Source organism: Sapajus apella, unplaced genomic scaffold (genome assembly GCF_009761245.1).
Source record: "Sapajus apella isolate SASKATOON/1434 unplaced genomic scaffold, GSC_monkey_1.0 scaffold108, whole genome shotgun sequence".
NCBI classification, from domain to species: domain Eukaryota; kingdom Metazoa; phylum Chordata; class Mammalia; order Primates; family Cebidae; genus Sapajus; species Sapajus apella.
The window spans coordinates 885,792-911,966 of NW_022437048.1; the positions used below are offsets into that span (position 1 = coordinate 885,792).

Here is a 26,175-nt window from a genome sequence, read left to right on the forward strand (position 1 = left end):
ATCTTTTTAATGTTAATTTATCCCTACTGTAAAATGAAAACAAATACTAATGTCTATAGCATAGACTTATTGTGCAGATTAAAAGAGATAACATGTAAAGAAACTAAGCTTAGTAAATTCTTAATACAATGTGAATAATTAATAGTGGTATATGCAAGATCTTATTTTCAAGCAGTTACCTTCCTATTAATTTTAATTTTTTTCTCAAAAGCCTATGGTTTCATGGGATAACGTTTTCAAATTTAAAACATAAACGATATCATTTTAACTAGCTTAAGATATTTACATAGCTTCAATTTATTCATTCAGTATTTTGATTTCCTTCATTTTTTAAATTACCTAATGTGTCTGGCCTTTGCTAGACACAAAGAGGGTTATAAACCTATGCCAGTTTCAAGAAGCTTATTGCATAAGAAGAGTGATAAAACATGTGAAGATATAATGATGAAATAACATATAGCATGACAGAGTATACAGAAATGCCACTGATATTTAGACAATTACTTCTGGCTGATAATTTATTCATTCAGAATATATATAAAGTGCTACACATGCTGGGCTTGGATCTAGCAACACACAGGTGAGCAAAACAAAAACGTTTGCCCTTTGAAGTTTGTATTTTGAAGCTTGTAAACGAATGTAGAACTGGGAAGCTTTTCTTTACTCAGCTATTCAATGTAATTGGAGGTCTACTTTATGCCAGGCAGACACTCAGGATTGAAGGAAAAATGAAGATAAATGACGCTGATCTCATAGAGGTCACATTTGAATTAAACTTGAAGGTCAAGCAGAGAGGAAAGAGGACACTTTAGAGCTGAGTGAAGTATCTCAAGGGGGCAGGACAAGAATAAGGTAGAGTTTTCTAGAAAGAAAATAGTGGAATATGGAAATGTGTATCAGGTTAAGTATGAAAGTCTATGCATTTGGGTTGTTTGCTTGACTGCTGATGAAGCATGACAGGAAAGCAGTGATTTGAGGGCAATGTATGGAGTGGACTAAAGTGGAAAAGTGACAAAATGGGAAGAGTAGTGGAAGACTGTTGAAAAACTGTTAGTTAATATATAATAAGAGTCTGTATAAAGAAAATAATCTCACTAGACAGAAGAAAGTAATATATTTGAAAGAGAATTATAAATTTACACAATAAGTCAAAACTGGCAGTTTAAGTAATCAATGTAATTGGATGTTCTATCTCTGCAGTTATAGAAATAAAGAGAAAGACAGAGATTCCTCTAACGGTTCTCTAATGTTTTGTTTAAATTCATTAATTTTACAGAACTAAGCTTATTTATACATGATTCTAGATTAAGAAATAAAACTATGACTAATCCTAATACTCAATAGATGTTCCTTTAGTCAGTTTGGATGATAATTTTCCACTGATGGGGGGCGAAATCTTCAGGAACTAAGGATGCAGCAGTGAAAAAAACTATCATTTTTTTCCTTTTTATCTTTTTCCCGAATCTCATTAAATAGTAAAAGCTGGCACTGTGTCTACTACATTAAAGTGCCTTGCATTTCAAATGATTCAATTAAGCCAAGACCTGTGGGTTTTTTTTACGTCATTTGTCATAAAAGCTCATTAGAATATATGTATCTATTTATGATGTTTCCTGTTTCACAATAAATCACAGAAGGAATTTGAATGGGGATTCAAACTTCTGGCACGTGACAGTGGAAAGATGAAGGCTCAGGATGACACCACCCATAGGAGTACTACTTCAGACTCCATACCTCAGCTTCAATCAGAAAAATCACAAGATTTAGTTGCACTTATGTCTCATTATCTGTGTGCTGCAGGTTGAAAATAATTGCTGAATAAATTAGTATCAGATCAGAGAGCATGAAATTAAGGACACAAATAGAGTGAGTTGCAACATGGTAAATTAAAAACAAGTTGAAGCATTCCTAAGTTGAACATAGAGAGCTAAATTTATAAAGGGGAAATATAGTTTCAATTCATGTAGAATAAAAAGTAAAAGCAAATAAACATTGTAAGTATTTATATTTTGCTTTATATATATGTGTAGCCTCATGGCGAGTAGCATCATCGGGCAGAATATTTGATTAAGAAATTAGAAATTTAATAAGCCTGGTGCAGTGACCCACGCCTGTAATCTCAACACATTGGGAGGCTGAGGCAGGTGGATCACAAGGTCAGGAGTTTGAGAACAGCCTGGCCAAGAGACCAGCCTGGCCAATATGGTGAAACCCCATCTCTACTAAAAATACAAAAATTAGCCAGGCATGGTGGCAGGTGCCTGTAATTCCAGTTACTTGGGAGGCTGAGGCATGCAAATTGCTCAAACTCGGGAGGCAGAGTTTGCAATGAGTGGTGATGACGCCATCGCACTCCAGCCTGGGCGACAGAGCAAGACTTCAACTCAAAACAAAAAAAACAAAAACAAAAACAAAAAAACAAGGAAATTAGAAATTTAAAACTGGCTTTCTAACCACAGCAACAGTTTTTAGACTAGAATTCACAGAATCTAGATACGATCATTTGTTGATATTGCCACTAGCTTCCAAAAAAATGCATATACAATATATGAGAAATTTGTTTGTATTACCGTAAGAGCTTGTCTTAGTTTATCTCAGACAGGACCCGTTCAAATAAACAAGTTTTGTAATAAATCAAAGTTCTTTACCAAAAGCATTGGTAACAAAAGCCAAAATAGACAAATCGGATCTAGTTAATCTCCAGAGCTTCTGTACAGCAAAAGGAACAATCATTAGAGTGAAACGGCAACCAAAAGAATGGTAAAAAATTTTTGCAATCTACCCATCTGACAAAGGGCTAACATCCAGAATCTACAAAGAACTAAAACAGATTTACCAGAAAAAAACAAACCCATTCAAAAGTGGGCAAAGGACATGAACAGACACTTTTCATAGGAAGACATATATGAGGCCAACAAACATATGAAAAAATGCTCATCATCACTGGTCAGTAGAGAAATGCAAATCAAAACCACATTGAGATACCATCTCACACCAGTTAGAATGGCGATCATTAACAAATCTGGAGACAGCAGATGCTGGAGAGGATGCGGAGGAATAGGAACACTTTTACACTGTTGGTGGGAGTGTAAATTAGTTCAGTCATTGTGGAAGACAGTGTGGCCATTCCTTAAGGACCTAGAAATAGAAATTCCATTTGACCTAGCAATCCCATTACTGGGTATATATCCAAAGGATTATAAGTTGTTCTATTATAAAGACACATGCACACGTATGTTCATTTCGGCACTGTTTACAATAGCAAAGACCTGGAACCAACCCAAATGCCCATTGATGATAGACTGGACAAGGAAAACGTGACACATATACACCATGAAATACTATGCAGCCATAAAAAACAATGAGTTTGTGTCCTTTGTAGGGACATGAATGAGTCTGGAAATCATCATTCTCAGCAAACTGACACAAGAACAGAAAATCAAACACTGCATGTTCTCACTCACAGATGGGTGTTGAACAATGAGAACATATGGAGACAGGGAGGGGAGCATCACACACTGGGGTTTGTTGGCAGGGCTAGAGGAGGGACAGTGGGGAGTAGGGATGTTGGGGAGGAATAACACAGGGAGAAATGCCAGATATAGGTGACAGGGGAATGGAGACAGCAAACCACATTGTCAGGTATTTACCTATGCAACAATCCTGCGTGTTCTTTATATGTACCTCAGAACCTAAAGTGCAATTATATATATATATTATATATATATTATATATATAATATATATATAATATATATTATAGGCAGGGCATATATATATATATAAATGAGAATTTATGCAAAAAATATGTTTACATAAATATTTAGTATATGATTTTTGTCTTCAGGGAACATACTTTTTTTAGCTAGAAAGCTGAAAAATATAAACAAAAGAGACAAAATTTAGTGGAAGGTTTGAATAAGACTTTTATACAAAATGAAGAAATGTTATAGGCTTACAAAAATTATCACGTAGGCACAGTGTTCAAAGAAGAAATTACTTCAGGGCAAAGTGGTAAGGTATTCTTTCACAGAGTTGGTAGACTTTAAATAAGGTTTCAAAGGACTTGAAAAAGTAGTGAACATGAGGGTGTAAATTTCAGAGAAAGAGGCAATGAAGGCAGGGCAAAATATGAGGTATTTTAAAAGCATAAAATGTATATGCAGAAGTTCAGACCATAAGAAGAGAGATAAGTGGAAAAGTAGTAACTATGTACTAAATAAGTACTTACTTTGTGCCATGGCCATTCTAAACTTCATCTATATTATTTCATGTCATCTTCACAATAATGCTATAAGGTATTCTCACCCCATAGCATTAATGGGGAAACTAAGGTTCTGAATGTTTATGATGTGCAAAACCACATAATTGTTTATATTAGAACCAAAATTCAAATCGTGTCACTAGATGCATAGTCCATGTTCTTGACTATTAGGAAACATGGTCTTCCATGATAATAACAGTAATCTGGCATTGTTCTAAATATTACAATTTAACTGATTATGAAGGGTAGATTGACTGCCTATGGAGTTTGCATTCACCATGGGGTAATGGGAAGTCATAGTGAAAGTTTATTTTCAGAAAGTTAAATTTGGCAGCCATGTGAATGACATGATGAAGACAGAAATTACCAAGTATGTGCTTAGTATTATTACTGGTACCATTATTAAGAACTATGTTTTATATTACATATTACCATTTCTAAATAGCAAATAAGTTTACTGAATCTTTATTGTTATGATTCTTGCTCCTATAGTATCTAGCACCACTTATTATCACAGACATTTTTCAAGGTTCTTCTCCTCAGATAAAATACAACCACATTCAAATTCTGATTTTATTTTATGGCATCTGTGACCGTATTTTTATATCATATTCTTACTTCACATATTCCCACACATCCATTAAAGAATATCCTTGTTATAAAACATTTTTGCTTTATTTCATTCAAAAACTATGTTTTTTCTTCTGCCTGCCTCTCTCTTGATCCTGCCTCTTGCCTTCCTTTAGCAATTTACACTATTCTGATAAGACCTCAAGATTGTCTTTTTGCTCCAGAAATGCCCTGTATGGGCTGCCAAAAAGTAAAGAATAAAGTGTGGGTATAAAGAATAAAGTGTTTCCTCAACTGGAGGAAGAAACACATCTAAGATCTGAAGAAACCTGCATCCGTTGGTTATTTTATTCTTTTCCTACATTCCTCTCTGAGCATCTTCCTGGAGATGTAGATCTCTTTAAGATATGGACTTTGGTAAGGGACGTGTAGCGTGTAAGGGATAAAGGAAGGAACCAGAACACATAGGAACAGTAAAGAAATAATGGATACAAAGAAAATAAAGACCCTTCAGTTATGTGCCACAAAAATATCTTATTTGGTGACTGAAAATGATTTAAAATCTTTTTATTGCAAGGCTCACCACACGAACACATTTACAAAACTTTAAAACAAATTAAAAGAGATGTAAAATTCTACATATTTTTGAGAAAAAAATGAGATTTGGTTTAACAACAACAAAAAATTATGACAAGGAACTTTCCCTGTCTTCTGTGGCTGTTACTTTCCCTAGAGCTATTAACATATCTTTAAAAAAAAGAATAAACGAAATGAACCTGGCTATAAAAAGCTGCTTAAAAGGTGGCATTACTATGGTTATAGCAATCCTATTAATGTTAAACTTCAATGCCTCAATTGAAACTTTGAAGTTAATATTTCATTAGGATAAAAAGTAAAAGAGCCAATAGTCAAAAAAAAAAAAAGTTGATATCTTTACTGCTTCTTTTATCTGGATACATTTTTGTCTGGCATTGAATTCATAGCAAATGGGTTACACTATATATTTTAAAGAATAAATAAAAATTCAAGTTCATTGAAGATTAATTTTAACTAAAATACAGGCTAAACACTAATATTAGAGAAATTAGTATATCATAATCTTGATTTCTCTTTACCCTAAAATTGATAATATTTTAGACAGATATTGATGATATGCACACACACGTATAATTTGCCATCATACTTACTTTTGGTCACAACACCTTCTAAATGGATGATGTTAGGATGATCAAACTGTCCCATGATACTTGCTTCACCTAGGAAATCTCTGCGTTGCTTATCAGTATAGCCTACTTTAAGGGTTTTGATAGCCACAGGTAATTCTCTTTTTCCTGGTAGTTTCAAACGTCCACTACAAACTTCACCGAATTCACCTTGTGATAAAGATGAAAAATTGCAAAAACTCATTTGAACTTCTTAGTCTAATAAGAGTCGAATGAACTCCTAGACTACTAAGGCTTAGACAAAAAAAGAGTCAGAAAAGGGCAGTCTACACTACGTTACCGACGTTCACGAAAATAAATAGTGCATTGGGACAAACCATAACAGACAATCATAAAACGCTTATGGGCTATTAGCTTTCTCTGTCTTACCTACAAAAACCTTTTAAAAAGTTAGAACGAAATTAAAAGCAACTAGCTAACAATCACTTTGTCTTCTTTTTCTGTATATTGTAGTAGTAATGAGAAGAGTCAACCAGGTTATAGAAAGAAAAAAAAGAAACAATTTTAAGGCAGACATGAACTGAATTATGCAGATGCTTTTGGGCATTACAAATTCACTATATATATGCACACACACACATATATATATAATAGTAAAACATTATGTATTTAAAATATATTTTTGCTGTTTTTTAATTTCATAAACAGGATATTTGCTGGTTTAAGCATGCGTTACACAGAAGGTTGCATTAAAATGTGATCAATTACGTACCACTTTGAATGCAAGCCAATTATAAAAGATTAGAAACCTTCTATTAGATAAGGACACTGATATATTTCATTCTAGAATACAAACAAAAGTTAAAAGTCAAAGTCAAACCCATTGTCATACCTGCTCCAATAACTCTCTCAATGGTGATACATGACGCCTCTATCTCCTTGGCAAATTCATGGACAGCTTGATTGGGATCCTCATAGGTATGTGGATCAATATAAGTTCTTACCCCTGGCAGTTTAACTGTAAAAATAAATTGGAATTAAAATACAGGTAGTTGTGATGGATGAGCAAAACTATAAAGTTTATTAGCATGCAAGTATGGCTTAAATCTGCAATTCCTAGAAGTAGCCAAACTGCAAAAACCAGCCCTCTCCTGAATTACTGTTGTTTGTACAACTATATCACTTTTATAATTTTAGAAATCTGTTTGCAGGTATAAGAAATGCATACGCAATGGCATATCTGAGAAATTATGCCTCTCAATTATAATACTCAGAGAGTCTCTGAGACAAATTAAGACAATGTTATTCACTGAAATGGACAATAAAATACTAGTGATTAATTTGCTGGTTTCTTATTCTGTATTTCATATGAATGAAATTCTTTATAATCACAGATTATTAAGTTTAATTTTATAGAAAATAATTTCAAGTAACTTTTCCGGGGGTATGGTACAGAAAAGCTGACATATAAGTCAAAAGAATGTATTCTGCTTCTCACTGTACTCCTGTCACTGCCTGACATTAGACAAGACTTACATTCTATGAGTTTCAGTTTTATCACCTTTAAAGGCTACTAATATTGCCTCAATCAAGGTTTTTGAAAATAAATAACATTAAATATGATAGGATTAGGAAGTGAACTCAATGCTTTCCAGCATGAGTTATGGCTTTAATGATTTTGACATGTAAGATGGCAGTGTGACAAAAACAAAATAAATTTATTTGTCACTAACTTGGCAAATCAACTAACATTGTACCATTTAAGGAAAAATAATAAAATTCAACTCATTTATTCTAATTGTTAAAACTCTTTATTAAAACATGATTTTCTGCATTATTTTTTAAAGCATGGTCTTTTCAAGTAATTTGCACCAAGATTGCTGCTACAGAACTTATTCAGGTAAATTCCCACTAAAATATTAGAAGAAGAAAAAAAAATCTGAAAAATTTAATAAAATTTTTTATTCAACCTGGCGATGCTACTTAATGATAGATTTCTATCCACTGTCTTGCTAGGAATTAGAATTTGCCAAGAAATTTGATTTGAACTATAATAGCTCTTTATATTAAGCAAAGAATTTTATTTTGATTTTAATGAAAGTATTCTTTAAGTAATTGAATAATGCATTAAGCTATTGCCTAAAGCCTGCCAGAAACACCCAAGCCCATATTCTTTACAGGAATATAGTAAGAGAACATTTACTTTAAAAAACATATTTTCGTCAGTTATTATAAATCTTCTAAGCCTGAAAAGAAACTTAAATAACAATAAAGTGTCCCCTATTTTATTCTGTTTTATTTTTTACAATTTGCTTACTATGTCCATTATGAAAATGCATCTTTTCCTCTTCTGGATCTTGTTTTGCTTTGCTGTAGCCACACCGCCTGGAACAAAGTAAACTAGAATTAGCCACATCTGAAAGTGGTGAATCAATCATGTCAAGCCCAGAGGCATGAAGCAAAATTGAAATTATTGCAACCCTAAACTGATTTTCATACTAGTAGTTTGCAATGATGCCAATACTCTTTTTTTTGGAAGAGACCTATGTCCCTAGCCAGTATTCCCCACTTAGCAAACAATCCTGCCTAGATTTCACTGAGAAGTCTGAAGCCATCTAAACCTGTTTTTAAACTTCCTTCACCAAATACCAGACACCAGACATTGTTGTTCTCTTTTCCTCTTTTACTTTATTTTTATTTTTTGGCAGCTCAAAGTCTACTGCTCTTTCTGAATAAACAGCCCAAAGACGTGCCTCTGATCTAATGGTACCTCACCTTCAGCACCCTGCACAATAGGTTTTTTATTTTTGTTTTTCCCTCTACTGTTTTGGAGTCCTCAGTTGCTCACTGGCTGTTTTCCACTCATATCCACTCAAAACACTATGAAATTCATCACAACTTGCAAAGCCTCTCAGCTTCCCTTTTCAAAGTTTTGTCTCTCTTCATTTTTCTCAATTATCCATAAATTTGCAAGTCCTTGCAAATTTCTCTTATTACTGGAAAAAATCTGTCCGCCTAAGATTCACAAACCTGCAAATAATATCTTAGTTTTTCATTATTCTTGATAAATGGAAATCCTTAACTACTTTTCTGATGTTTTTTGCTCCTCTCCACATTTATGTCTGGATATTTTCATAGGGACTCCACGTAAACTTCTCTGGCTCTCTCCCCTCAATCCATCTATTTCTATCAACTTAATTAATATCTCTATCTCACTGGTTTAATTCCTTTTGAAAGTTATATTCTTATTCCTGATAGATTTATTTTATAGGGGCATTCTACCAACATTCAAACTCAATGGACCTGAAAATGAAATTGGCGTATTTTTCTTTACTTCTTTCAACCATGTTCTGCCTTCTTTTCCTGTTAACTCCAGTATGGCCTTAGTCCTTAAAAACAAAGCCTTATCATTGCGTCCTTCACAACGAATTAGTGCCAAATCCCAGGCACTATGACCCATCTCTTCCTTTTCATTAGCTCTAACATTCCTCAATTAAATCATTATTTTTCCTCCACATTACTAAAAGTGCCTTCAAAATGATGCTCCTCCACTCTATAACTCCTTTTCTAAACTATACTATACATGGCTATAGCCAAATTATGGTAAATAAGATACTTTTCTATTGCATTAGCTATCTACTGCAAAATATCTAATGAAATAATAAGACAAAGTTTCCTAAATGTAGCCCTAATTCACATTCCCTGCATCAACTCCAGCCGTTCATCTTCTCGTGTGCTAAACTTTCTCCTGAAAACTCCAGGATATTTCTCCATGCTTCCATACATTTGCACCTATTGGTTCCTCCACCGAGGATTTTCTTCCTAACAATTTCCAACTGTCAAAGTTCAGTTCCATTTTAGCCTTCTTTACATATTTCCAATACTCAGACTTAACGTAATATTTTCCCCTGGGAACACAATAGCTTTCTATTGATTTCCACTCTATGGTGCAGCATAATCATTTGAGTATGCTTGTTGGCTTCCTTACTTTTTAACTTCTCAAATGACAGCAATTTGCATTCATCTATAAATACTCGCAGTGACCTAGCATCTAAGAGTTGGCACTAAAAATATTTGTCACATTGATGAATGAATTAATGAATGAGAGAATGATATTTTGATTATGTCTACACAATAACACGTATTTGAAGAAGAAATGTGCTGAATGAACACTGAATTGATGATTAAGCATACAACATTAAACAACTGGCTAAAATGAAAATATTTAAATTATTTTTAGTGAAACTCTAAAGAAGTGATTTTACTATTCATAAGCTCCCAACACAAAATTCAGTTTATTAAAAACAAAATTTCCATTGATACGGATTAAGAAAATACAGCCAAATGACTGTCAAAATATTTCCATTACAAAATTGGTTGAGAACTACTCTGTGACGTAAATGAAGTGTCTATTAGACATGTACTAACAGAGGCTATTCTTTGATGACATATTCTAAGGTATATTTAAAATATATGTATATTTTGATGTAAAGTGCATCTATTTTATTGTCATTTTCCAGTGTGTAACTACATATATATTACAAAACTGGCCAACATAATCCATCCTAAGTCATTTTTTAAAAAAATACAGTTACCTTTATCACGTTAAGAAACTGGCAGTGTATTAGTAAAGTAACACTAGTAAATTTTCAGTAAACTTGAAGTAATATTCTTAATACATATAATATTCTTGAGTGAGAAAAAATACACAACAGGGATCTCATGGCACCAAATTTTATTCATAACACTTAGAGACAGTTTCTTTCCAGGGTCTTTAAGCCATCTCAAATTGTCTCACTGAAGTGAAAGAAAGGGAAGAAACAAATACATTAAGCTATACTGAGATTATATTTGGTCTATTCAAGCTACATTTTACGTTATTTTAACACATTGTTAATAATTTTGCTAGATATAAAATTATTCTTTTAGTCTTTATATATGTGCCTCTAGAGAGAACAGTTGTTAATATTTCTTTTTAATAATGTTCTAAATACAATTCTGTAAAATCATCCAGAGTTTTCTGTTATTTAAATAATACTGACAAAAACAACTTTGTTGGAGGAATTCTACAGAGACTTTAAAGCTATACATGTTCTTAAAATTTATGTCATAAAACAAACATCTGTTCATCCACCTTCAACTCTCCCACCTTCAAAAAAACAAATATTAAGCTTTCAAAATTGTATCCTCAAAAATCATTTATCATTAAATAAGCCTCATGGATATATAAATTGCATGCAAATTCCTTGTATGAAAATGAAAATAAAACTTTGGATCTCATAAAAAAAAAATTTTGGGAATACCTTAGTGAGGAGCAGTTAACATTGCATTACCTAGGGTAAGAGTCAGGAGGGCAATAGAAAGGAGTTATTTTTGACTATGGGCATCCCTGGAGCTCCATAACATATACAGCTGCATGTCACATTAACATATAAAATTAAGTTCTGGAACCCCCGGAAGCATCATTAAAACAAACCTCAACAAGAAACAGCAAGTAAAAGTGCAGCTGGCAGAGACTGGCATTCAGGCAGCTCACTGAAAAAGCTTTGCAGGAAGCCTGTTCATTCAGTATCATGTTCTGTGCCTGCTCCAGATGCATAATTTCAACCAATCATAATAACAGTCAATAGACATGTCATTCTTTATGTAAATTGTGCCTCCTACTTTCTGGAAATGATGACTTTTTTTCTGAATGGAATATATATATATATATATATATATATATAGTTTTACTTCATATCACAATTTTAATGAACTTTGAATTTATACTGAAAATATCTGTAGCATCTGTATTTAGAGGAATTACATCTTCTAATCTTTTAAAATCGTGTTATTTTAGAAAACAATGTGGTTTTGCTCTTTAGTAATACAGATTGGCAGGAGAAATTAGTTGTAGGCATAATTCATATCCATTTATTAATATTTATTTAAGAGTCCTAGAGAGATGTTAGATATATAAATATAGCAATGACCTCATGAGTTATTTAGAAATCAATCAATTTCTCTACTGTATCTTTTCCAAGGATTTCGATAACACATTCCTGATAATATTAATGCTGATCTTAACAGTTTGTTTGCCATCATAATATCTAATTTTGGATATTTAAAAACTTTGTAATACATGAAATAAAAAAAATATGAAGAGATGGGGAGTCAATGAATAACCTAGTTCTTGAGTAAAAATTTGGGATTTGGTAATGAATTTGGGATACGAATGTCAAGAATTCGAGTACCAAGTAATTTACACAGCAGTACATTATTAAATGGCACTCTCATGACTAATGAGGAAATATAAATGAATAGAATAGCCAAAAGAGAGTATCAAGAGTTTGAGACCAGCATGGTCAAGTGGTGAAACACCATCTCTACTTAAAATACAAAAATTAGCTGGGCACAGTAGCAGGTTCCTGTAATCCCAGATACTAGAGAGGCTGAGGCAGGAGAATTGCTTGAACCCGGGAGGCAGAGCTTGCAGTGAGTTAAGATTGTGCCACTGTACTCTAGCCTGGATGACAGAGCAAGACTGCACCTCAAAAAAAAAAAAAAAAAAAAGAAAGAAAGAAAAAAAAGACTAAATCCTTGCAAAACAATAGCCTCCACACTATCAGATCTTTCCATTGCTTTAGCCTACAGAAACATACAGTAAATTTTTTTTTCACCTTAATCTAAATTTTGTAGGGTGGGATGTAATAGGGGAAGAAGTGGTTTTGCACTTTATTTATTTAAAAAAGTGAGCATATGCAGTGCCTACCTCAGAAATAGATACTCCTGTATTGTTCCTCTATTTTCCAGATTGATTAAAAAATGCTTTTCCTATACATTAAAGCAAAAATATTCAAAAGGCAACAACTTACAGTGAACATTAATATTTATATGAGATGAGAGAAAAGAAAAACTCTTAACCTCGTTTAAAGCCATCTTTCTTCACCTATGCACACTCCCTTGTTCTGACATAACAAGGACCTCAACCATTGCATAATGTTGTGTATAAAGAATTTTACTGGAAACCTGAAAGGAATAACACTGGTTTTTAGAAAATACTTTGAATTTTTAACTTTGAGATTTTCTCCAACTAGACAAAGGTGGGTTTAATAAAAGCTAAGCTAACTTATCCTCATTAAAGAAAAAAGCATAAGAACATTACGTTATTAATGTATCAAATAAAGACTGAACATAGATTAAATTTTGTTTTATGAGCCAGTATTATTCAATAAGAATGCAAATGAATATGTAGTAAAATGGGTCATTGGATATTTAGGCAGTCTGGCTAGCAGAACAGTGTGACTCATCTATATTTTCCTCATTTATAATACCAGAATATTGGCATTTTGAGTTCTCCATAGATAGATTTAAGTTAGACAAAAAGTGCAACTAATCTAATTTTACCTACTATATATTTTCAGATATACTTCTCAAGAGAAATTTATTTATTTTGAAAAACATACTCTCCTTTGTTATGGAAATGATATAAGATTATACCACACAAAATGAGAAAATAATTTTCTAATTTCTTATCTCACATTTGATCAAGGGTGCTAACAACTCTATAATTAATGCCATGTGAGATGATAAATTGTATCTTATTTGATGCTTTATACATCACTTTGCATCTTCATATTCTGAAAAACAAGAAATTTTAAAACTCTTAGAATAACATCTCCCAAAATATTACACATATGAAATTGCAAATCTTTCATTAATAAATTCTTCAAATCCTTTTATAATAAGCTATAATAGAAAAGCCTGAACAATTTCAAATACTTCAAAATATGCAAAGATAAATTATAGACTATTCTCAAGGTTGAAGTCAGTTGTAATTGGCAGAATTTTGATATAACAGTATGTTTAATAAAGCATGACATATAAAAGTTAAGTCTCCCTGGTTTTAAAAAATTTTATGCTAATACTAGAGTACATGATTTCCTATTAATTTTTAACTGTTTTATAGATGCCATTATTGGCTTTCTCAATCTGAGGAGGCCCAGTTAATATCTCCTATAGTCTGAAGTTTTATAGTTATTTAAAAAATGGATAGTTTGGAGCAGTTCATGGTTATATTTTGCTTAGCAAGCCTTCAGTTGAAATTTAGTGTACTCTATATATATGTCAACAACACTCACATCTGCCTTCCACAAAGCACTTAAATGGATGTCTAGAATTATTACAAAGGGATAATTCTGTTCTTTAGTCCACTTTCCTGCTGTTTAAAAGGGAAGAGTACTTCCACACTCCCCTGGCAAATATCTTATAAAGATGAATAAAATAATTTATGTAAAGTGTGTAGGAAAATAAAATTTCTTATTTCACATTTTGAGAAACTTAGAGTTAATATAGAGAAATAAAAATGCATTGAGAAATTAGGATAATAGTTAATGTTTTAAAGACATCATGATCCTTTTGCTAAAGAAATTGGTTTTGTTTGGATTTTGGTTTTAATCTCTGCATTGTGTGTCTGATTTATGAGATATGCTAGAGTTCATTTATTATGTGTCTGATTTATTTTTAAAATTAAAGTCTTTAAAAATGAGGGGTTTTTTCTACATGTCACATAATAGGTAAATGAATAAAATGAGAATTTAATAGCTCTATTTTCAAAACAGTGACTGCTTTTACCTTCCCACTTAAATCCCTCAGAAGATGTAGTAAATAATATGAAGCCACTGAAAATCATTAAACCTAATGCATAAAGAAAACAATCCGATACGTTTGATTTTAAGAAATGCAAGAAATGGCTACTTTGGGACTATACAGTATTTTACATGGATTTAAAATAAATATTATGCTATAAATATACATCGGTTTCTGCAAGCACAAACACAGATGAATATCCAGGGATTAAGTGTAACATTTCAGAAAGTACAGATGTTAGTATCTTATTTTAAAACTATCAATTCAAAATTGGTTGTTTGTAAAAACAGATTTTTTTTTTTTTGAGAAGTAAAACCATAATTAGAACATTAAACTGGTTGAGGTGGCAATAAAGGCAAAGGCAACTTAAATGATACCTTTGCTAAAATTGTGGGCAGCCTTGAGGATACAACTTTAAACTTCAGGCATCTGAGTTTCATTCAGAAATAGTACAGAAATAGCTTTTATCACTGGATAGATTTCAGTCAAACAGGGAGAACATTTGGAATATTAACATTACGTTTATGAATGTCACAATAAAGCAAGCAGGCAACTACACTGATGAAAATAATTTGAGATAAAAGGATTTAAAAGGCAACATGTAATTACAAATATCATCTTATAAATGGCACATCATGTATTTTTAAAATAATAGGCGTGGTTTCCTGGTAGGAAATATGACAGATTAAAAATCAGAATCTCAGAGCCTTGCAAAAGTGTCAACATATTGAAATTGCTGAGCCAAGAATTTAGATGAATGGTTTTGAAACAATCTTCTTTGGAACCTAAATTTCCACAAGTTATCTCAGAGTATTTCTAAGAGAGTCGATGCATTTACAGTGGACAGTTTTAATGTATATGCATCATATTACATGAAGGTTAAAACTAACCACATATATGTTCATGAGTGATCTTTCAAAACATGAAAAACAATGGAATTCTAAGAGTTAAAATGTCTATGCAGCCATAAAATACAATGAGTTCGTGTCTTTGCAGGGACATGGATGAATCTGGAAACCATCATTCTCAGCAAACTGACACAAGAACAGAAAATCAAACACTGCATGTTCTCACTCATAGGCGGATATTGAACAAATGAGAACACATGGTGACAGGGAGGGGAGCATCACACACTGAGGTCTGTTTTGGGGGCTAGGGGAGGGACAGTGGAAGGTGGGGAGGTTGGGGAGGAATAACATGGGGAGAAATGCCAGATATAGGTGATGGGGGAGATGGAGGCAGCAAACCACCTTGCCATGTATGTACCTATGCAACAATACTGCATGACCTGCACATGTACCCCAGAACCTAAAGTGAAATTTTTAAAAAAGTCTACAAATTTCTGTTCTGTAATTGCAAAAGTATCTGTTCACAAATGATGATGATAGAATGCTTTTGAAAATTATTGACATGGTGACTGGAAATGCTGGCATGATGACACATGCAAATTAGATGATGGGAGTTCAGATTTCTTAGTATTTTACTGACTTTCATAGACAAATGATTCTTCCCAGCTCTTAATTTTTATTATGTGCTTGTTTTCTTCCTATTGCTTTAATCTAAACAAACGCCATCCTTAACAGAAAATTTGTAGTAACTTGAAATTATAAAATAAAACTTCACAAAATATAGCAATAAAATATTTTTAGTTCTGATTCCTACCCAGTAAAAATTTTGGACAACTTTTTCATTGCTCAGGTAAAATTTGTTTCTTTTGCTTTATTTTGTTTTATTTTACTAAGAATATTTTTTAAAATATTTCCAGCTTTCCCAGGAGTCTTTCCATGAAGACTGTTAGCATTTTATCGAGTGCTTAAATGCATTTGTGACTAATTTTTTTCACGAACATACACACAACCAAATACAAATGCACATATACAAATAAACTCATTGCCTTCACAATTTCTAACATTATTGAAAGAAAGATATTGTCCTTTTCAGTTTACTGGTGTGTTCTTTGTAAAATAAGAGTTCTGCCTTCCTACTTCCTTCTTTTCTTTTATTCATTTCATAAACCACCTGAAGCCAACAATACAGTAGAAAAAGATAATATTTTTTAAGATCAAGCATTTCAATCTGGCTAAAGCTAGACTTTGCCACTACCTTCTAAGCCATAGACTCATGAATGTTCAGACTTCCACTGAGGTATCCTTGAGATGTAGTTCAATGTAAGGCATGAATATCAATTATCTTTTCTAAGTTGCAAATTCTGCCTATGTTGTTTCAGAGATAACTTATCAATGTTAACAACTATAATTGACACTAAAGTAGAATAGACAATTCAATGGCCATTTTTTAGTTTTTCATAAAATGGTAAAAACAAACAAACAAAAAACAAGCATAAAGCCAAACTTTATACTTTAGCTTTCCACCAGATTTTACTTTGTATTTTGTTTGACACTGAAGCCTCATTCACGTAAGAATTTCCCATGTAAGTTAAATAATTTGGAAGAAATCTTTACCTTCATATTCAACTTTAAAACTTTCTCCAAATTTAAAACTTTTAATAAGTGACAAAAATATTTTTAAATTACATCATTCTGTTGTTTACCCTCTCTTGTTCTCAGATCATTGGCATCCATTCCACCACTTCTCACATTTGCACGTCTGTGTACACTCATTCACGCATGATTTTTTAAGCAACAAAAATTACTTTATACCTAGAGAATCCTTCTAATAATTTAAAAAGGAAATTTTATAGTTCTCTAACATGCATTAGAAATATTTTCTTGACAAATTTTTACTACGAGTGAAAACTGGGTACAATAGTGCAAGGATTTAGGCTACTTAGTATAGAAAAATTATCTGGAGTATTTCACTTTTCAAAAAGAAGATCCCCATTGTGTAGGAGTTCCTATAAATCCGTGACTAGTTATAACCTCAGTTGTATATTTAGAATTTGTATTTATACATAATTAAGAGTATTCCATTTGGACACTGATTGAAAATGTGCATATTCTCTACTTCATTGGTATAAAAATAAGAATATCATTTCTAATATACGTAATAATTCATAAATTATTAGAATTAATAAAAGTAGGTAAACCATTTGAAATTACATGTGGTTTTGTTTTTCAAGGCCACATGTACTCACAATGATATGACAACAGAAGATCCAAGTTACATTAGGGTCATTCCATGGTTCTGGGAGACAGAAAAGGTGATTTTTGCCTTGAAAGAAGTAGCATTATACTTCCACGTATGACATGGTTTTTACTTCATGGAACAACAAAAACAGTGACATGTTAAATGTAGAACAGACAACTATAATCTCATAATTTCCTAGCTTAAATCAGAACTATAGGAAAAGTCTCAGAAAAGAAGTATGAAGGCTTGACATAAGGATGATGTGCCATATGTATAATATTAATTTGAAATAATCCATTGTGAAATCACTTGCTAAGATTTACTTTGGGGAGCCAACTTTATTCTACTCAAATGTACACAAATGGAGAAAGAAAAGGAATGCCGACGGTAATACATATAGGTGAACATCACATAGGAGTGAAAGCGGGAGGGAACACTAACCATATTAGGCTTGGATGGGCAACAGCGCACAGGGAAGAAGCCCTCCCACAGCCACATTCGCAGCAACTGAAAAGCAAACAAGAGAGCCCAAGATAAGGAAGAGATCCCACTCCCTCAAATATAGCATAAAGACACTATGAATTTACTCAGGTGTCCGCTTTCCTTTTCAAAATGAAAAAAATCCCTTAAAGCATGCAATTAATTTTTTTTCCACTGTGCCTTTCAAATTAAGAAGCATTTTATGGATATAAGAAATATAAAGTTGTAGTAAATTGTGATTTTTATTTTGCTTAAAATGGTTATCCAGTATGAAATTCAATGAGCCAATATATTTTAATTAATTGTATGCAATAAATATAGACATATAAATAAAGATGTAAGTCCATTTTAATGTATCTCTCCTCAAAAATTCCCTCAAAATTTACATTGGAAGAAATTCTGAACAGCCCTTTACATACAGGTTTTGCATATAGTCTACAAACTTGGAAAGAGTATAAAGACTTGATCATGTGACCCACTGATTTCTTATGCCTGTGGTATTAATTATCATAGCCTATTGAAAATGTTAGGCATACAGGACTTCCCAAATCACTTATTGAAGGCTACCAATTTAACTTTACATTTCCAGATTTAAAAAAATGTATCTTCAAATATATATTTTCAGAGCGGTTGCTGTATAAAAAAGCAAAGTATACAGAATACACGCACTTTTCCAGATATTGCAACATTAGAGATTCTTTTAATTTTTCCACATATTCATAGTGATAAATCTAGAAAATACAAAATAAACTATTTTATAAAATGCACTTTATTGATAGAAAACATGTAAACTGATAGCATAACAAAAGACAGAAGTTATTTACTGCTTCAATGCATTTGCTTCTAAGTAGTTTTAAATGAATAGCATTTATAGTGATCTCAAGAGAACTATAATATGTGCTCAGTAAAGATACTATTTACCAGCAAATCTAGGCTTTCACTTAAAATCTGTCTGTTTTGAACTTTCATTACTTGTAATGTATCCATTCTAATTTATAACCAAAAAATAAGAAAAAAAATTATAAACTCCCAATAAATTTGCAAACACTAATGAATGTGGGTGAGCATTCCAACATAAAATTCCAATGGATCTTTTCAAAGAAAAAGTAGACAATTTATATATATATTCTTTGTAGCACTGACAATATTTTAATTTGTAGTACTACTAAATGTCTGAGAATTTGTCATTAAAATAAAATTCTAATAAAGAAAAATGGCTATATAACATTTATTTTTTACTTTGTCCATTTATTATAAGATATTTTAAAGATTATGCCAAATCATTATTTTCACTGTTGAGATATTGAGAGTCAGTGTACAGTATATCAGATTACTTTAAAAATTTAAGAGTAGTTAATACATCTGTAAAATATTTTGGCACATCTTGATATATTTCTTTATAATTATACCTATTGCATTAATGTCTTCAACAATTACTAAAATTTTATGTAACTTTCCTACCACTTCTGCCTCATCACAGCACTCAGATTAGGGGTTGGCAAACTACAGAGCAAAGGCCAAATCCACTAAATGATTTGTTTTTGTAAATACAATTTTATTGGAACACTCACTGCTTGTTGTTTATGGTTTCTTTAGTGCTGCAGCAGAGTTCAGGGATTTGGACAGAGAATGGACAGCTTACAAAGCCTAAATCAAATATCTGGCCCTTTAAAAGCTATTTGCCCTCCTTTCTTAGACTACTAGTTTTCTGAGATGAGAATAACTCCTCTTGCTTACTTGTGTTTTTTTTTTTTTTTCTGCATGGCTTATGAATGATACTTATAAGCACTCAATATTTTACCATAATTGCTATTAGCTAATAATAAAATTACTTCAATTTACTGATATCTACTAATATAGGAAGCTTGCATATATGGGGTTCATTTCAAACAGCATAGTTTCAACCCAACAAAAATTAAACAATTATAGGTTGTTAACAAATGTATCCAATTGTTTAATGAGGAAAAAAAGATACCATTTTCTAATCAAGTACAAACATTCTTCCAGTTGAAAGTGTACACAGTTTATAAATTCATATAGAATTGTGCATGGGAAAACAATAACAGCAATAATTGACTATTATTTAATAAAACTTGTCTTCCACTTGGTCAGTGAAATAAATGTGTCAAGAAACACACAAATGATTCTAAAAATAACATTTTATAGAGTTCTCTTAATTAAAAAAATTATAAGCTTTGTGTCTTATGAATAATTATACACATACGCACACATGCATTCACAAGCAATTCACTATAACAGCAAATCCAAGAATATAAATCAACTTACTATCATTAGAATTCTACTTTGTAATTTTAATAAAATTTGATCAAAAAACCTAAAACCATATAAAATTAAACATTTATACTTCTATTTTTATTTTATTTGTTTTAAGGTGGCATAAAAATTGCTTTAGATAATTTGGTTAACCTTTTTCATTTAGGTTGACAGCTATAAAATAGTGATAAAAATAGATATTATCTCATATGTTTCATGAAAATAATGTGAGAGACTGCATATATTTCACTTTGATCAGTGTCTGGCACATCACACATTTTGGAGAAAACTGTTAGCTATTACTTTTAATTTTATCATAATCAATGTAACAGAATATATTCTCATTATCTCTGAGGAATTTATATTTTTCATAATCTATATGACATTACTAGACTAAATATTTTTATTCATAATAGAACTAAATAATAACTACATTCAGATTAAGTAATATAATATATAATGGCCAATGTAATTTAAAAAATCACTTTCTAAGGATTTAGTGATTCGATAATAGTATGCATTAATATGCAATTAAGAAAACTAAGGCTGAAGTTACTTCTCTATGAATACCTGAAGTGAAATAAGGCATAATCACCTTTTAAAATAATTTTTGAAGATGCTTTCACAGTAACAGTTTTGCATCAGATGGTATAAAAAACATATTTTTTCTCAACCCATAAATACTCAGATAAGTACAGGTTGATGCTTACACGCCTCAGAGATAATTTGGAAATAAAAAACAAAATGTGCTAGTGTGATATTGTGCTGGCCTGGAGCCAGAACCTGAGCAACGCTATTTTTATAAAATGCAAAACTGTTTTTAAATAAGTTGCGATGGCTGCCCCATTCTCCTCACAATAACTACTGTTCTTGGCCGCTGTAAATAGAACTGCTAGTTTGTTCTGCAAAACTATGTAAAGCTGCTTACCTTTTCTTATCAGTAACTGCTAAAATCTGTGACTTCTCTCACCACCCAGACAATGTGTAAACAAATGTATATCTTGACTTCTGTAAACCACTGAGGTAACAAACAGAATGACAAAAGTCCCCTAGACCTTGGAATGTCCGGAGACCCCCGCCCTTGTCTCCGCCCAGGAGGTGAATCACAGAATCCCCTAGCCCTTGGAATGTCCGAAACCTTTTCATCCCCATCCCCGCTCTTCACCCCTACTCCCAAGGTGGTTTTTCGGGTATAAAAAGTCTTGGCACCCTCCTTTTGACGCCGCAGGTTGGAAAGACGTGAGTTCTCTGTGGTCGCCGGCATAATAAATGACCCTGCAATCTGGCATACTTTTGTCTTGGTGCTAACTTTCTACGCTCGGTCCAGTACAACACTAGTAATAGCAAGCAATCTTATCTGTGAGCTATGATTCAATACAGTCTACGTCTGTATTCCCATCAGTGTTTAGTACCTAGAACTCTGTAAGTAACTGCATGCAGCTATAACAAGATTGTTTTAATCTAAGTTTAAAATAGTTTAGCTCCTTTAGGCTTGTAATAAAAACTGTTGATCTTCCTTTTAACAAGATATTTTAATACGTCCTTGAGCAGATTAAAATATGATAACAGAATCATTCCAGACCCAAAGAAGATTCAAATAAAATTACTTTAGCCAGCTCTTACACAGAGTTGATCAATATATGTATGAAGTGTGTCTATGTAAGTATGATAACCTCCCTCCTATGGAAGCAAGGGGATTATACCTCTAGGGAAGGAATCGTCAAAGATACTACAACAGTGAAGCAAGACTGCAGCTGTGGGTAAATTACGACTTAAATTCTTAAACAAGTGATCACAGAAGTGGATACGAAAAACACTAAGATGCCAAGAGATAAATGAGGAAAAAGCAAGAAGAGTGATTTAACAAAAGAAGTAAGTGAATTACATTGAAAATATTTTTATTTTACTTACGACAAAGGAAGAAAACCAAAAGCCTGCATCATTTTCCCATTTTAAAATTAACAACAAATGATTATATTCAGTGCTGAAGAAAACAGAATGGAGCTATTGTTCTTATGTGTGGCAAGTAACACAGAAAAGTGGCACCAACCTTTAGAAAACAATGCTCCAAACCTACTCAAAGAGCAATAAAATACTCAATGAGCAATAAAAATGTTCTCATGCATTGGCACTATTGTTTCACAAAATAGTTAAGATCATGGGCTTTTTGGTCAAACTAGGAGCAGCCTTGAACACAGCCATTACTAAACCTGCATAGCTTTGGATAATCTAGTCAGTGATGAAATGAGATAACAAAATCTACACCAGATAGGGTTGTTTTGAAGATGAGTTTGGTCATACATGTCGTGCTCTCTGTACTGTTGGGCTCACAGTCAGCACTTTGAACGTTTTCAAGTTATTTTATTACAATGAGATAGTCTTCAGGCAAAAAATGAGGTATATTATTATGTATATTATTTGTAGAAACAAATCTATAATACAGCAATATATTGTCATTAACAGGCATGAGTTTTTAAACAATTAAAGGTATTTAAACATATAGCTAATATTAACCAAATAACACTGAAGAAAGTGTTCACTTGCAATTAACACTGAAATGTTAATTGTTTTATACATTTCTTAAAATATCTCATGATGCAAAACTTCATGGCACTAAATGTGTTTCCATCAAATTTATATGTTGAAGTCTTGACCTCCATTGTGATCTTGACCTCCATTGTGATGATTTTAGGAGGTAGCGACTTTTGGAAGTTGATAGGGTTATGAGTGCCCAGCCCTCCTGAATGAAGTCAGTTTTCTTATCAAATATGTTTGAGGGAATTCACTCGCCCCTTCCTCAGTATGAGGACACAGCACAAAGGCAAGCATCTGAAAAGTGGTAAGAGAGCCCTCACCAGGAATCAGAGGCCAGCACCTTGATCTTGAACTTCCCAGCCTCCAGAACTGTGAGAAATAAGTATCTCTTATTTATATGTCACCCTTTCTATGATGTTTTGCTAGGGCAGCCTGAACAGACTAAGACGAATGCCTTTTGCACACGTCTTAATTCACTGCCATTCTTTTAAGATTTAGAATTGATTTCCTGATGAAGCCAAGCTAAAACTCTACAGAAATCTTTTGGCAAAAACTGGGAAAGAAATACAAACATAATACTAACAAATATTGTACCAAACTTCTGACACAAAGTCATATAATTATTCTACCTTACAAGAGAAGGTAATGCTGATTTTTAAGAGCTGCTGTTTTAAAGTTATGTTTTTAGTACCTCAGAGGGAAATGCCTCATCTACAACATATGCTGATATTTATATAAGCAATCTAATCACTATATCCAGGCCCCACCCTAGGCAAATTGGGAAAGTATTAGGTTGGTGCAAAATAAATTACAGTTTTTGTTATTACTTTTAATGGCAAAAACTGCAAGTAGTTTTGCACTAACTTTTGTAACTTTTTGTAATTACTCAATTACACTGAGTAATTTTATCTTCTTTTCTAGTTCTCTATTACTTTCTTTCTAAATGGCATATTACCCTTATCAATAATTCTTGCTGTCTGCATATAACCTTCTAAACTCCTTACCAGAAAGTGTCCTATCAGACCACAAGTTCCGTGTAGAAGGGATTTAGGACATCAGTGGATCTCAGTTTTACTGAATGAAGTTCCAAGCCCAGCACTCTCATATCTCATATCAAATAACAATATTCAATTGTTATTTGAATACTTATTATGAAGTTGAGTATCCAGGGACTCAGAGAGAGAAAACAGCTTTCTCAGGATGGCACTGATAACAAGTTGCAGAGGATAAGTTTGAGCACCAACTACTGTCTCATACAAAACTAAAGCAGCTTTTCTCTTTCCTTATCTTCCAGCTTCTTTCATCCTTTCATTCTCTTATCCTTGTGTCCTCTTGCTCCACATTGAAAACTTAAGCCATTTTCATGGGGGAACCCTGTTATGGACCTTTATTTCTTCCTTCACTTACTGTGATTACAAAGTGAGAAAGAATCCAATAATTTATTTTATAATAAATTACATACAACACTAAAACACCTTTATATAACTCTAGCCCTTAGGGTAGCAAAGTACAGTATAAAAAATTTCATTTTAAAGCATTAAAAGATCAATACGTTAAAAATACCTGGTGACCCAAACTCTAACACATTATTCAAATGCATGTTTTAAATAGAGATTAAATAATATAAATGACTGAGGTACACCTTTAATAAAGTATGCCCTTATTGTGAATTTCTTAGAAAAATTCCCCAAACTATACATATCTAAGTGTCTCATGTGTAGCCATTCATCTTAAGGGAAAAGTCATAAACACAAACAAACAGAAACTAATTCACATTAACCTTGGAATCAGAAACTCTCCTTATTTCTTACTCTAAAACAAAAACAAAAACAAAAACAAAACTATTAGGACCTAGAAACATCAAAACAACTGAAAGTGGAAAATTAACTTAAGGTGAGATATATTTAGAAAACACTTCAATTATTTTTTCCCAAGCTATACTTTAATAATGATTCTCTGTTCTTGTTTTATTTCATTATTCTAATGGGCCCGAGTTCATTATAAAATATTAGATTGTTCTTCAACGAATGCCACAGGTAAAGGAATTGATTCAATTAGCAAATGTTATTAAACACATTAGATACAATTTGCTCATTCCAATATATATGTGAACTCAAAATCAATTTTATCAAATATTAACCACCTTTTATAAACTTTTTGCTGCAGTAGAAGACACAGTCATTCTCATTATTAGTGAACATTTACTGAGAATCTATATGTTATTCTTTAAGAGTGAAGAAATTATATAACAACAGTTCTCTACTCACATGTAATACAGTGGTTCCAAACCTGGCTACAGATTAGAGTCAACAAGAGAGCTTTAAAACAAAAGTCCAGGAATTACTTTACAATAATTAATTTAGAACATCTATATTGAGGAACTCAAACATCATTATTTCTCAAAATCTGTTAGTTGATTCTAAGTTTTCTCCAGGTCAAGAACCACTGATCAAAGAGGTACTCGATAAATACTTATTGTATTGAATTTATATGTATTATAACGGTTTTTGGGGAATTTACTTAATGAATAAAAGGGAATGGCTTTTAATTAGCATATTAATGGCCTGCATGTAAGTAGAAACTTCAAAAGATCCTGGAGGTGCTTAAAAATGATATTTTCTTTGGTAAATATGTATATTGAGAGATAGATTATATATAAATTAAACACATAATTCATATATACAACACACACATATATAAATTATGTATAAAATTTATATATATAAATCATGTATAAAATTTATATATATAAATCATATGCATATATAAATTACATATTAAAAACATATATATCATATATATGTATACACATGCACACATTAATCAGGGCCGATTCCATTAAGAAAATTAAAGTTGGATGTGGCTTCTTCTTTGCTCTCCCAAATAATATTTCCCAAAATTATGAAAGGCCTGGATGTGATATTGGTGGCAACAACAACAGGTTAGAGAGTTATTTCCACTCCTAAAAATTTTCCCTTTGTTTCTTGAAGAACAAAATCACCATCACCACTGCTATCACCATTATTACTTTCACTACCACCAGTAAAAAGAAAGCAATAAAAAAAAATATTAAGAAACTCTTATTTTTAATCTTTGGCAAAATTATTATAGAAAAAAAAGACAGCATGGAATTCTGACTATTGGGGAGTTCCCTATGACATTTTGTGATGATGGA

General features: G+C 32.2%; 1 protein-coding gene across 7 annotated transcripts in view; it reads right to left on the bottom strand.

Moving 5' to 3' along the window:
- EPHA5 (EPH receptor A5) overlaps positions 1 to 26,175 on the bottom strand; it is a 353,202-nt gene that overhangs the window by 39,379 nt on the left and 287,648 nt on the right. For 5 of the 7 annotated variants that reach the window (XM_032259288.1, XM_032259285.1, XM_032259282.1 and 2 more), the window contains 4 exons: positions 18,153 to 18,218; positions 8,314 to 8,381; positions 6,889 to 7,014; positions 6,021 to 6,206 (listed from right to left, as the gene is read on the bottom strand). In XM_032259288.1, the coding sequence (XP_032115179.1) occupies positions 6,021 to 6,206; positions 6,889 to 7,014; positions 8,314 to 8,381; positions 18,153 to 18,218 (446 nt within the window). The remainder of the gene's footprint in view (positions 1 to 6,020; positions 6,207 to 6,888; positions 7,015 to 8,313; positions 8,382 to 18,152; positions 18,219 to 26,175) is intronic. The other 2 variants (XM_032259284.1, XM_032259283.1) reach the window with 1 other exon arrangement.